Below are 13960 nucleotides of genomic sequence, written 5' to 3' on the forward strand. Positions count from 1 at the left end.
GATCTGATGGACCTAGAGGTCCCATCTCACCTCAGCCATTCTGCAATTCTTTGTCATCTTAGGAGCACTGATCTGTGAAGATAGGCATATGTATATTGACCATGTAGCGCAGCATAATACACAAGTATGTAACACTGAGGCAAACTTTGTAAAACTTTAATTGCAGCAAATTTCTGTGGTGAATAGATAAGTTTATTTCTGCTGCTGTTACCAATTATCAGTTCTTTGTGGAAAAGTAAGATGGATTCTATTCTGGTTTCAGCACTGCTCAAAAAAACTGCTTGCTTTTTTTTGTTGGTTTGTTTGTAGCATCATAGTAGCTGGTAATGTGCAACTGGAAGAATTGCAGATCATATTGTAATTCCAGACTAGAGAAGTCGCTTTTTTTTCTTTTTCCCAGATTCTGAGGAAATGAACGTATGATGAAAGTATCTGTACACCTGTGAAGAGCATAGTTTAAACTCTGCTAGAGTGTAGAGTTTCTGCTGCCTTAATTCCACCAGCTTATTTTCTTTTGATAAAGTCAATAGTTCTTTGAATTTGGTGAGTCTCCTCATAAACTAAACTTTTCCTGAAAAGTTAGAACTAATTTCAAAGCCATTTAGTAGTGTAGATGTCATGGTTTTAGGCAGTAGATTATGAGGACTGGTTAAATAAATGAAGTAGAATGCCCACACGTCATTAATTAGGCTTGGCATTTAAGACTTTTCTGTAGTATCACAGTAAATGTTCTCAGTGTCATCAGGATAGTTTATAATGTAGCAGGTGTGCCTTCAGTCTAGGTTTGTACTCCTTGAGCCTCTTGAGGGATGACTTTGAAGAGAAACATAATGTGATTTAGGGAACTTTTAGACGCTGCGTTGTGAATTTCAGTGTCACATTTCCTGAAGCTGGAGAAAGATTTACTTGTGAGGAGGAGGAGGAAATGAGACCAGAACCAAATTCTAGGAACCTGTAGCTGGAAGGTGCTGAAGAACATACTTCTCTGGATCTGTCTTCTTATGAACAAAATTTTGTGAATACTTGTGAAAATAGATAACATTAAATTTTAGTTATGTGCTTGAAAGAACTATGTGTCAAGCATTTGGAGGACAGACTTAATGAGGTGTCTAACTGTGGCATCTGAAAATTTAAAACCATCACAGCTCAGAATTTAAATGTAGTATCAGATGGTTTTGAGATCTGTTAATTTCTTTGGAAATCTAGAATTTCATTGTCGCCTTTGCTTGCTTTATTTTGTCAATTAATTGTATGTGTGTACGTGCCATGTGAAATAACGGGTTGTGAAGAATTGGCTGTATTTTGCATCCCATTATTTAAAGTGCTTCTGAATTGTTAAGCAAATACACCATGTTATGCATCCTAGAGTCTTATTCACTAGGGAGTAATTCTCCAGTGTGTCCTTTGATAAACTCTTTCCACAGAAGCCACTGGATGTTTTAAAAATCAGCATAGTGGTCAGTTGCAAACTATTTACTGTAATATATTAGAAAAAGGAAAGAAGTTGATGTTTGTGTAAAGCAATCCTGTTTCATATTGTCTTTTTTTCCCTTTGCAGGTAAAGAATCTGTGTTTTGCTCATCTGGCTTTCTACAGGAAAAGCAAAGTGAGTCTGAAGTTATTTTCTTTTTTCTTCATATTCAATGCTGTGCAACAGCTAGAGATAGTATGTTGATCAGTATAAGTGTTACCATGCTTTCCTCAAAAGTTACTTTGAGAAGAAGTATGAAAGAGCAAAAGCTATGTTTGCTTAGTTTATTTATTGTTACTGAGGTTTATGAAGATGTACCCCAAAAGTGCCTGTAAGAGCTAGTATATTAAATAATGCATTATGCTTTACAGACTGTATGCTTTGTTTAACCTGGATTATTCCATTCAATTTTTTATTTTTTTTTATTATTTTATTTTTAATTTTTTTTTAGCAAGAAGGGCAAAACAGCACAGTGATGTAGTATGTAGCTAGCTGAAGCAGGATATTAGGGCATTTTGATCCGTGTGAAGCATTACTTTAAAATGCTAAATGGAGTTTCCACAGGGAAAACACATGACCATATTTTTTGTTACTGATTTTTCTCTTGTGTATTAAGCTTATTCTTGTGCTAATCCTGCAGATCCAGAAATTCAGTGATAGATTACCTGCCTAACACTGTAATACAGCTGTTCTCTAGAATCCACCTGCGTAGCTAAAGAAAGGGCATAGAGAAATGTGATAATATATGATATAGAAGAAGCACACACTAAGGTACAAATTTGAACTGAGCTTTTATATCTTAGCTGGCAGATCATTATTTAATTGTTTCATTAGTTTGTCTTAAAGTGAGTTTAAAGTGAGTTACCTTTATAGGAGTATAGTAATATGTTCTAGATTAAATTCGTCATATGCAGTGCTTTCATTTTTCTTTTTGTCCTCTGTGGAGTTCTATGTGCAAGGTAGTATTGTGATTCAGCAGTTTTATTTCTCTATCTTCGCTGGTATGTTGTTTTTTGTTTGGTTGCTTGTTTTTGTTTTTTTTCTTTCTTTGTTTAAATTGTTGCTGCTGTAACTTCAAGTCTGTTTCCTCACAGGAAAAGTGTTTTGCAATGGGAGTGGAAGGTGTTACGTTTTGTGCTAAGTGAGTTAATTTCAGTCTCAGACTATCTCCCAAAAAGAATACTCATGTCTGTAGAGGCAAGATTATTTGAACTTTTAGAGGAAGGTCTTTGGAACCTAGAAGGATAATTGATTGTGACCTTACAACCTGACTTGCTGGCTGGGTCAAGAAAGCATTTAGAAAAAGACGAGGACTTTTCATTCCTACTTCTAGCCTGCTGGAAACCAGTGAATGTCATTAGGACACATTCACTCAGAAGCATGAAGAATTCATTCTACTCAGTAATATGAGCCAGGACTGTGTAGGATGGCTCAGCAGCTGTACCTAGATCTAGGTTTTCAAGAGTTATGTTACCAGAAGGACACAATAGAAAGGCTGGGTTTTCCCAAGTTCCCAATGTGTTTGGGGACTTGGTTGCTTTTGAAAACTGTAACGTAAGAATGGCAGTGGGAACTATCCACTACAACTGCCAGTGTACAACAACAGTGGGCACACTGTTGATTAGTTTTTTTGTGGATGCCTGTATAAGAGCTGACTGTCTTGAAGAATCAGGTTTTGATCTCCTGTTCCTGTGTCATCTTGTGCCAGATCTTGAGAAGCTGTGGAGTTTTTCTAGCTGGTGAATTTGCAAGTTTAATAATTACTTCTTAATTTTTTCTTTTCTTATTTCATCCTGACCTTTCCTGACTATATTACTAGGTGTTAGAATGTAATCTGTTACAGCCTACTGTTTTTCTTACTGTAGGATTTGAATACAATTTTTTTTCCCTACTGTAATTTACATAATTAGCATCATTTACACAATTAGCATAATTTGGTCTAATGACAGTATGAATCGAGTCTACTGGAAAAATCTGTAAAATATGGGTAACATCAACAGAGAGGTTTGGTCCAGCCATGCTTTATTAGTATTTTACCTCATTAAAGCCCTTCCAAAAAGTAAGATACGTAATCTCTGTTCAGTTTGTTTTGTTGCCTAATGAGTTTTCAGTGTTTTTCTGTAATATGTCTTGATGTATGTTCCTGTCTTGGACAGAACTTTAGCTGTTGGGTAGTCTTATTCATTATATTATCCTCATTATAGAGGAGATCCCCAGTTACTTGAGTGTCTGGTATTTAACATAAACAGTAGAGCTGAAGCTAGGCCCCAAATCTGGTTATCTTCCATACCGTATGATTAGCAAACCTGAAATGTGAAATAAAGGCACGTATTGATCCCCTGACACACACACATGCTTCTTTGGAAAGAAGCCCGGTATATCACAATCCCTGGAATTTTACATCCAGTTATCTATGATGTGGGTTTTTTGTTTTTTTTTTTTTAATTTATTTTTTTGCAGGAGCAAACCATCATTCAACCTTGGTATCAATTGCATCAAGGAAAAAGCAAACCACTCTCTCTGCTTTCTAAAGATGTATTTTTAGAGTAGGATTTTCAAAGGAACAGGGTATAAATAATTCCAGAAAGCATTTTGCCTAGTGTGTTGTGCTGTAGAGAATGGTAGCAGTGAAGATTTCTGAGCATTTGATGACTCCTGGATTTCTTAAGTACTCTGCTGAGGATAAATGTAGAGAGAGCTTTAAACTAGATAGGAAGGGGGAGAGGGATAAAGCCAGGCCTGCTAGAGATCAGCCTGGGGAAGTAGTATTGGGATTAGAAGAGAGGCGAGGGGCTCGGCTGAGGTGCATCTACACTAATGCACGCAGCATGGGCAACAAGCAAGAAGAGTTGGAAGCCGTTGTGTGGCAGGCGAACTATGACCTAGTTGCCATAACAGAAATGTGGGATTGCTCCCATGACTGGAGCACTGCAATGGATGGCTACAAACTCTTCAGGAGGGATAGGCAAGGAAGGAGAGGTGGTGGTGTGGCTCTCTACGTTAGGGAATGCTTTTATGCTACTGAGATTGTGACTGGGGACGATGATGTTGAATACCTGTGGGTAAAGATCAGAGGAAGGGCTGACAAGGCAGACATCCTGGTGGGCATCTGTTATAGACCTCCAAACCAGGATGAAGAGACAGATGAGGTATTCTGTAAGCAGCTGGCACAACCTGCACGGTCACCAGCCCTTGTCCTCATGGGGGACTTCAACTTCCCTGACATATGCTGGGAGTACAGCACAGCACAGAAGAAGCAGTCCAGGAGGTTTCTGGAATGCATGGAGGACAGCTTCCTGATGCAGCTGATCAGAGAGCCCACGAGAGGAGCTGCCCCTCTAGACCTGCTGTTTGCAAACAGGGAAGGTCTGGTGGGAGATGTGGAGGTTGGGGGCTGCCTTGGGCAGAGTGACCATGAAAAGGTAGATTTCTTGATTCTTGGTGGAGCCTGGAGAGGGAATAGCAAAACTGCTACCTTGGACTTCCGAAGGGCGGACTCTGAATTGTTCAAGAGACTAGTAGGGGGAGTCCCCTGGCATTCAGTGTTAGCAAGTAAAGGGGTCCAAGAGAGCTGGTTGTTCTTCAAGAAGGAAGTCTTAAGGGTGCAGGAGCAGGCGGTCCCTCTGAGCCACAAAATGAGCCAGTGGGGAAGAAGACCTGCGTGAATGAATAGGAAGCTATTCTTGAGGCTCCGGGAGAAAAAGAGAATCTACCGCCTGTGGAAAGAGGGACGAGCAACTGAGATTGAATACAAACAAGCTGTTAAGATGTGTATAGGGAAGATAAGAAAGGCAAAAGCCCAGCTTAAATTTAACCTGGCTGCTGGGGTGAAAAGGAACAAGAAACTCTTTCATAAATACATTAACAGTAAGAGGAGGACAAAGGAGAATATCCACTCTTTGCTGGATGAGGCTGGGAATGTGACCACTGAGGATAAGGAAAAGGCGGAGGTTCTGAATGCCTTCTTTACTAAAGGTCAGACCAGTTATCCTCAGGGTACTCCACTCTCTGACCTGGTAGTCTCGGCTGGGGAGCACACTAACCCCCCTGTGATTCTGGAAGAAACAGTCAGAGACTTACTGTTCCAACTGGACTGACACAAGTCCATGGGGCTGGATGAGATCCACCTGAGAGTGCTGAGGGAACTGGTGGAGGTGATAGCCGAGCTGCTTTCCATTATCTATCAGTGCTCCTTGTTGACTGGTGAGGTCCCAGAAGACTGGAGGCTTGCCGACGTGACTCCCATTTACAAGAAAGGTTGTAAGGAGGATCCGGGGAACTACATGCCTGTTAGCCTGACTTCGGTTCCAGGGAAGGTTATGGAGCAGATTGTCTTGTGGGAGATCATGCAGTATGTGCGGGATGACCGGGGGATCAGGCCTAGCCAGCATGGGTTCATGAAGGGCAGGTCCTGTTTGACCAGCCTGATCTCCTTCTATGATCTAGTGACCCATCTGCTGGATGAGGGAAAGGCAGTTGATGTGCTCTACCTAGACTTCAGCAAAGCCTTCGACACTGTCTCCCATGCTATTCTCCTGCAGAAGCTGGCAGCCCGTGGCTTGGACGGGTACAGTCTCGGCTGGGTAAGGAGCTGGCTGGAGGGCCGGGCTCAGAGAGTGGTGGTAAATGGAGTTCAATCCAGCTGGTGACCGGTCACGAGTGGTGTTCCCCAGGGGTTGGTGCTGGGGCCTGTCCTCTTCAACATCTTTCTTGATGACCTGGATGAGGGCATCGAGTGCACCCTCAGTAAGTTCGCAGATGACACTAAACTGGCTGGGAGTGTGGATCTGCCTGGGGGTAGAGAGGCCCTACAGAGGGATCTGGACAGGCTGGAGAGCCGGGCTGAAGCCAATGGGATGAGGTTCAACAAGACCAAATGCCGGGTCCTGTATTTCGACTACAACCCTGGGCAACACTACAGGCTCGGGGGCAGAGTGGCTGGAAGACTGTGTTGAGGAAATGGACCTGGGGGTATTGATTGATGCTCGGCTGAACATGAGCCGACAGTGTGCCCAGGTGAGCAAGGCGGCCAAGGGCATCCTGGCTTGCATCAGAAACAGTGTTGCCAGCAGGAGCAGAGAAGTGATTCCCCTGTACTCAGCACTGGTGAGGCCGCACCTCGAGTTCTGTGTCCAGTTTTGGGCCCCTCATTGCAAGAAGGACTTTGAGGCCCTGGAACGTGTTCAGAGAAGGGCAACAAAGCTGGTGAGGGGTCTGGAGCACAGGGCTTATGAGGAGAGGCTGAAGGAGCTGGGAATGTTCAGCCTGGAGGAGGCTCAGGGGAGACCTCATTGCTCTCTATAACTTCCTGAAGGGAGGTTGTAGTGAGCTGGGGTCGGCCTCTTCTCTCATGTCATTAGTGACAGGACCAGAGGGAATGGCTTCAAGCTATGGCAGGGGAGATTCAGGCTGGACATTAGGAAGTATTACTTCTCAGAAAGGGTGGTCAGGCACTGGAATGGACTGCGCAGGGAGGTGGTGGAATCACTGACCCTGGGGGTGTTCAAGGAACAACTGGATGTTGTGTTGAGGGACGTGGTTTAGTGGGAGCTATTGGTAATAGGTGAATGGCTGGACTGGATGATCTTTTAGGTCTTTTCCAACCCTATTGATTCTATAATTCTAAATATTATAGTTCACTATGAGATGGTGCCATGTGGCCTAGAATAACCCTTTTTTCACACATAAAATTCATGTTTGTATGGTACTGGTTCTGTTGTGAGCTGAGGTGCTGAAAAACTGATATTTTTTCTACACTACTTGTACTACAAAGAAAAGTGGATCTTCTGGCCAGGCTTTTGGAAACACCACTTTTAGTTAGGAACATCTTTAATGTGCAGGGACTTCCATAATATAACTGCATTTGGTTGGAAGTTAAGGGTTTGTGGGTTTGTGTTTGTGCTGTTTTTTGTGTGGGTGTTGTTTAGCGGTGGTATGTTGTGTTTTACACAAATATTAAATGACTAATCCTTTAAGTCTTTCCTGCCAGAAAGGCAAGAATAATCACTTTGCTTTAAATATCACAGCCATATTGTTTGAATGATTTTCTAGTGGCTATAAGGAACATACCAGGTAAGACTGGTATGGAATTAGTTCACAATTGTAATTCAGAATTTAAGACTATTTGAAGTTCATTTTGGACCAAGTTCAGTGCTTTTAGAATAACCTTACCAGACCCCACATAACATTCTTTTAGCGTATGGCAGATTGTCTATAAATGTGTCTCAAATGGAGTGGTAACACAAACATGGTGTGAATTCAGAACTCCAAAAGAAAAAGTTAACTGAGATATCTGTAGCATTATATGATGCATTTTATTTTCTTCAGACATGCTGGAGGAAGTAGAGGAAAAGGTCTGTTTAAATTCAGAAAGCTGTCAGTGTGCACGCACAGCCTCTCCACTTGTAAGGGAGGAGGTGTTAACAGAGATGGGAGGATTCTCATTTATTTGGGATTTCAACACTGCCTGTATAGAAGGGTTAACTTCTCAAAGAACTAACCCTCTAGACTTCAGCTGAAGTAATTGCCCTTTAGCGAAATGTTGCAGTATTTAATTACTGTGCAAATTCCACTGACATATAGGAACAAAAGGTATAATCTTAAAACAACCTAGCACTTCTAGTTTGTAATTGTTTACTTCTAAACAACAACAAAAAACCAACACTGTAGTTTTACCATGCCGTAGTTCTCATAATGAACTTTTTTTTGTCTCTGTTCCTTCTCATTATCTCACAGTAGTTGTGTTTAGACAAAGTAATACTCTTCATCATTTCAGCCTGTTTCAGAAAGGCACAGATGACAAACAGCACAGATGCTGGTACAGTATACCTTTGCATAAGGACTTGAATCTTGTTACAAATGTTGCTGTTAGGAATAGCAGACTCTGTATAACACAGCACTGCAAATAAACTTTGTCTATGGTTCTGATTGTTCACAGAATGTGAATCTTTCTGTCTTGAAACTATAACTGTATGTTAACTCCACAGATGTCTGTGAAAGATGTCTGTGAAATACCCAAGTATTTATACAGTCAGTTACGTCTCTCTTCCTTTCAGGTGAATTATATCATGACTCTTTAAGAAAACAAAGGTTTCCTGCACAAGGCAGTGTTGAAATACATGAAGACAACGAGGTGAGTGTTTCCCAAAACAGACTGCACAGATTTTCAGGGTTCAGAAATGTGGAAATACTGTCATATTGCATTATGGAATTATAAGCCTCTTTGATGGCTTAGTGTTTCTTCTTCTTGTTCAGTAAGTGCCCATGTAATCACAGAATATCATGCCAAGTTTTTAAAATATTGCATAATTAACTTGGGTGGAAATATGACCCTATCTTTCTTGAGAAATAGTTACATCTGCATAGTGCTTCAATGCAAACGCATATTTTGAGAAGGTTCAGCAGCAGTCATGAAATTTATAGTAACATAATTATTACTTTAGAATCTAAACTAGTTCTAGTCCTTCCAGTTAACCAGTCCTAGAGCTCCCTGAAAATTATGATAGTCTTTCACTCCAGATGCCCTTTGAATTAGTCCTTGAGCCCCTTTCCTTAGACATGCCTGGGCTATTCCTTAAAGGCACATTATTTTTATTCCTTTTGTTTCCTTCTGTGAAGGATACCTGTTAAATGCAGTTATGCTGAGACACTTCTTGTACAGTGACTTGAGCAATACTGACCTGCCTGAATTTTTCTGTTTTGAAGCTTTTGGTTACATCAACCTCTCAGCAGCATTACTTATTTATAAACCGGCATTGGCTTTGGAAAGAGATACTCTTTTTAAAGCTTTTTAAAAGGAATTAAGTTGCTATGTGAATAACTGGATTGGGAATAAATGGAAATAGAATATGAAAATTAAGAGCAGGAAAAGATGGAGCCTTAAAAACATTCATTCTATGTACATGCATATCCAAAACTTAAAAGGCAGAAAACATGCCTTCAGAGAAGATGAATGTGAGACTTAAAATGAGTAATGTTATTGGATACTATAAACTGTAGGCTAAACAAAGGTAATGGCTGTGTGGAACAATTTAGAATTCTCTCTTTGAACCATTTCTCTGTCACCATTCTACATACTGAATGACATCTTTTTTCCTTGTCTATGTCATTGTTTCCACCCCAACATGTGCCTCCCCCTCCCTTCACCTGTTGCGCATCCTCCTAAACTACAGGCTGAAGTGTATGTTTGTGCAGTTATTCGTTGTTAGTTTTTCCCTTCTGTTCTCTGGCCTTTCGATACTGATAAACATTGGTCAGATCACCTCTCAGCCTTCTCGATTCTTGGCTGAACAGTCCCAGAGCTCCGTCTTTCCTGGTAAGAAAGGTGCTCCTGGCCCCAACCGTCTTTGCTGCCCCCTGCTGGTCTCTCACTAGCACTTCCATGTCTTTCTTGAGCTGGAGAGCCCAGAACTGTCGTCATAATATTGGTCAGTTTCTTCACAAAAACATAATACGGCGCTGGAGTTGCATTCCTGAGGGATATATATATATATATATATATATATATTCAAACATACCACAATTTATATATATATATGTGTGTGTGTGTGTGTGTGTGTGTGTTTTTTAGAAGGTGCTGTGTAAACACGTGAATCTAACCAATTTTTGCCTTAAATGTCTTGCAGTTTAGATAAACTGGTAAAGGAATGAAAAAGAGATGAGACATCATTTGAGCATGGCAGATAAAGATTCAGACATATCTAATTAGATTATGATCAGACTGTATTAGAATATAAAATAAATTAATTTAAAAGACTTGCTGGGAATAAATGGAGTTTATTTCACAGTATAATGTCTTGTTATATTTCAACTGCTTTCTCAGTAGATCACCTAATTTTTCTGATCTTTTAATGTATTAGTAAGTCGTCATTTGAGTGAATATGACTCGTAGAGTCTACAGAAGTGGAAAATAAAAGCACACCTGTGAAACGTGCAAAAGGTTGTTCCAGTTTCAAGTACATAACATCTTGTTTTTTCTGCAGACCACATCACTTCACCTTCCATGGTAGATTGTTGTCTTTGTATGCATGCATTCACGTTCTCATAAACTTAATTATGAGATTTATGGCTGTCAGCTCCAGTACAATATTTACTCTTTCAGTAAATGTCTGGGTAAGTTAACCCCACTTTTTCATTTTAATATTTTGTCAGTTTCAGGAGGCTACTGTTGTCAGAACTCTATCACCTTTTTTTTTTGCTCAATGCTTTTATTGACAGAAATAAAAATAACCAGAAATGTTCTCATTTGTTTTTCTTCTCAGATCCCATGATTATTTGAGATAAACTTCTCCAAAATTGTAGTATCCCAGTTCACAATACCTGGACACTTACTTAGGCTGTCTGTGAATGTTTGATGTCTTCTCCAGTGTGAATATGTTTCCAATAGCTTTTGATGTGCACAAAGCTGTTGATAATCTTTGTTAGTCTAATGCCTAAATCTGAGCTGTGAGGGTTTTATGGCAGAGCTTAGTATGCTCCAGCTGATTCACACATACTTGAATTAAATGACATCCCCCATCCTTTCCCAAAGGCAGGTAACACAAATGATTGCAGTGGGAATGAGGAAAAAAAAAAAAATCAGTGCTTGTGAACATTTACACTGAATGTACATTTTTGTAAAAAGGCTCCTTTCTTATTTCCTGTTTTTCTCATAGGAAGTAGTTCAACACCAGAAATGCAAAACTCGTGTGCTAATTCTGATCCTACATGGAGGGAACATCTTAGACTCTGGGGGAGAAGATCATAGCAGCAAGCTGGCAGACATCAACACCTTCAGTTCTGTCTTTGAGAAGGTGACCCAAGCCCATTTTCCTGCTGCTTTGGGCCACATCTTAATCAGGCTTGTTCCCTGCCCAGCAATCTGTTCAGCAGCCTTCTCTCTTGTTTCCAAGTAAGCAGATTTTGCTTTATATTGTTTGGCTATGCAGTGTGGTTTTGAAAGGCTTTTTATGACATGTTTGTTCCCAATAGAAGCTACTTTCTGAAGTCTATAGTTTTGTGGTGTTCATTTGTTGCCATTAGGAACGCAGTATGTGAATGCAGTATACTCTTGAATGAGTTACAGAGGATGCAACTGTAAGAAACAATGCCTTTGGCTATCGAGGGCTTCAGTTCACAATACATCTAGGATTTGGTTATGTCTGAGAGCAGTATCCACATGCTTCTAAAGTTCTGGCAGCTTGAGGCCATGCCTGTTGCCCTGGGGAGCCCACCACCCTCTAGTGCAGAACCTTTTCCCAGGTTCTGTCTGCCTGACAGAACTCCATTCTGTTCTCTTGGGTCCTGTTGCTGTCCCCAGAGGGCAGTACCTCCCTCTCTGCTCTCCCATGAGGAGCTGCAGGCTGCTATGAGGGCCCCCCTCAGCCTTCTCTTCTCTGGACTGAAGAAGCCAAAGAGGGTGTTCATCAGATCACATTCCTGGTAGCAAGTCAGCTCTGTAGTTAATAGTTGTTGTGTAGCATGCTGTGGTAGTATTTCAATACAAAACAAGTCAGTATGAAATTCTGCATGTACTTTCAGAGAAAGGGTAATTAGCAGCTGCATCTAGAGACCTGCTTAGTTTGGTATCTACTGTGCTTGAAGTAAGAACATTACTTTTAATTGTACATCAGTAGTGTGTTTTGAAGACCCTCTACGTGCTTATATGGAAGGTGCTGTCACATTGAGAAACTACTATTATTGTTAATTTTAACAACTGTTAAATGTATGCTAGTAAAAGTTTCAGATATGCACTTGTTATGACAATGCTGTAAGAATTAAAAAATGACATGGTCTCTTTTCTGGCCTTTGTTGCAGTATAACACCTGAGGTTATGTTTGAATTTCTTGTGGAGCAGAGAACCTCACAGGAGAGGAGTTTTTTAAAAACACATTTGTGACCTTAAGATGTGGGAACAGTGATGCCTGCTATCTAGGTGACAGTGGTGGAATTGGAGGAGTTAGGGCATATATTAAAGTTCTGAAATACCGGCTGGACTCAAAGCTGTGACAGGCGTATAGTAAGAAGGGGTGACTAAGTGCAAACCAGATGGCTAGAAGCTGTGACAGTGTTCACATTGAGGGGGAATACACTGAAACAGCCAGGAAAGAAGTATGAGTGTGTGTCCAAGTAGCTACCCTGCGAAGAAAGTGAACCAGCAGAAGAAGGAAAGTTGATGCATCAAAAGGTGTTTGAAGGATGCCCCCTTAAATGGGCCATTTATGAAGCCTGATCAGTAGCCCCAGAGGGCTCAATTGACTACAAGAAGAACTGGTAGAGTGGAAGAAAGGAAGTGTGTGCTGGCAGTCCAGATGAACAGATTCCCTCCTGCTTTTTGTTTTTTGATTCCCTCTTGTTGCATTATACTATACTCAGCCAAATTGAAAATAGCTAAGCTGAATGTTTGAATGTCCAGTGGAATCATTCCTAGTGCTGACATATGATTGGTATTGCCTTGATATGTTCTTGCACAGAGCTGCTTCTGTGGTTTATCTATTTGGAGCTGACAAAAAGAGAGGTGATTCCCTGTCTCAAATTTCTGTAGCTTCACTCCAGCAGCTTTTACATTCAAAACTCCAGGAAGCAGTTATGGAACATTAAGTTGTGGTAAACATCCTGCTTAGCAAACTGTGGAGGAGGAAGTGTGTTTTTAATTATTGAAATATTTTATCAAGTGTGAGCCAGATTAAGCAGCAGCACAAGATTTCTTGTTAGATTCAAGTGTATACTCAGTTTTCTGAATGTGCCGGCACAGTGCGTACCAAGGTAGAGCAGCTCTTTGTTCGCTTTGGCTCAAGTTTTGTGATATTCTATGCCTGTGTGCTGAGTGTCTGAGTTCAGACAAATTCCACTGGAACTTTTAATCTGAACACATGTAGGCAGTTTTCCTCCCTGTCTTGCTAGTAGTAGTTTAAAAGAAAGGGGTTTTTCAAGGAGAAATCACTCCCAACTAGTAAATGTGTGCCCCCAGTGGCGCAGTGGTTTAAGCTGCTGCCTGCGGCACTGGAGGGCCCGGGTTCGAATCCCCCCCCTGTGGCGCAGGGGTAGAAGTGCCGCTTCGCTACACAGGAGGCTCGAAACCCGGGAGTTGGACTCGATGATCTCTAAGGTCCCTTCCAACTCGCACGATACTATGATACTATGATGATACTATGATGAAATGTTTCAGGCTGTTTAATCTGGTCTGCTCACATCTACTTCCATCACTTTCCATTTCCTTTCTCTTGTATATCAGAAAGACACTGCTTATGCAACTGGTGTGAATCTGTAATATATGAGTAATATTCTGTGAAGCTTATTTCCACCATTGCTGCTAACGACAAAGTAGGCCCTAGTTCTAACCTTTATCTTTCTTGTGCCAGCTAGATGTCACTGACTGGATCAAGAGTTAGGCTTTGATAGATTGATTTGATGAGTGTACATGGATTCACACTTCATACTGAAGCTTCTAAATTAAAGAAGAAGTCAAACTAGAGAATAATAATTGCAAATGTTAAAATAAATGAATAAATA

The 13960-nt window shown here is 40.8% G+C and overlaps 1 protein-coding gene across 10 annotated transcripts in view; it reads left to right on the forward strand.

Moving 5' to 3' along the window:
* Positions 1-13960, forward strand: part of PITPNM3 (PITPNM family member 3) — a 65946-nt gene that overhangs the window by 24336 nt on the left and 27650 nt on the right. For 8 of the 10 annotated variants that reach the window (XM_072353918.1, XM_072353917.1, XM_072353919.1 and 5 more), the window contains 3 exons: positions 1559-1606; positions 8527-8603; positions 11125-11360. In XM_072353918.1, coding sequence (XP_072210019.1) covers positions 1559-1606; positions 8527-8603; positions 11125-11360 — 361 coding nt within the window. Of the gene's footprint in view, positions 1-1558; positions 1607-8526; positions 8604-10452; positions 10583-11124; positions 11361-13960 lie in introns of all 10 variants that reach the window. The other 2 variants (XM_072353922.1, XM_072353921.1) reach the window with 1 other exon arrangement.

Source organism: Excalfactoria chinensis, chromosome 19 (genome assembly GCF_039878825.1).
Source record: "Excalfactoria chinensis isolate bCotChi1 chromosome 19, bCotChi1.hap2, whole genome shotgun sequence".
Classification (NCBI taxonomy): domain Eukaryota; kingdom Metazoa; phylum Chordata; class Aves; order Galliformes; family Phasianidae; genus Excalfactoria; species Excalfactoria chinensis.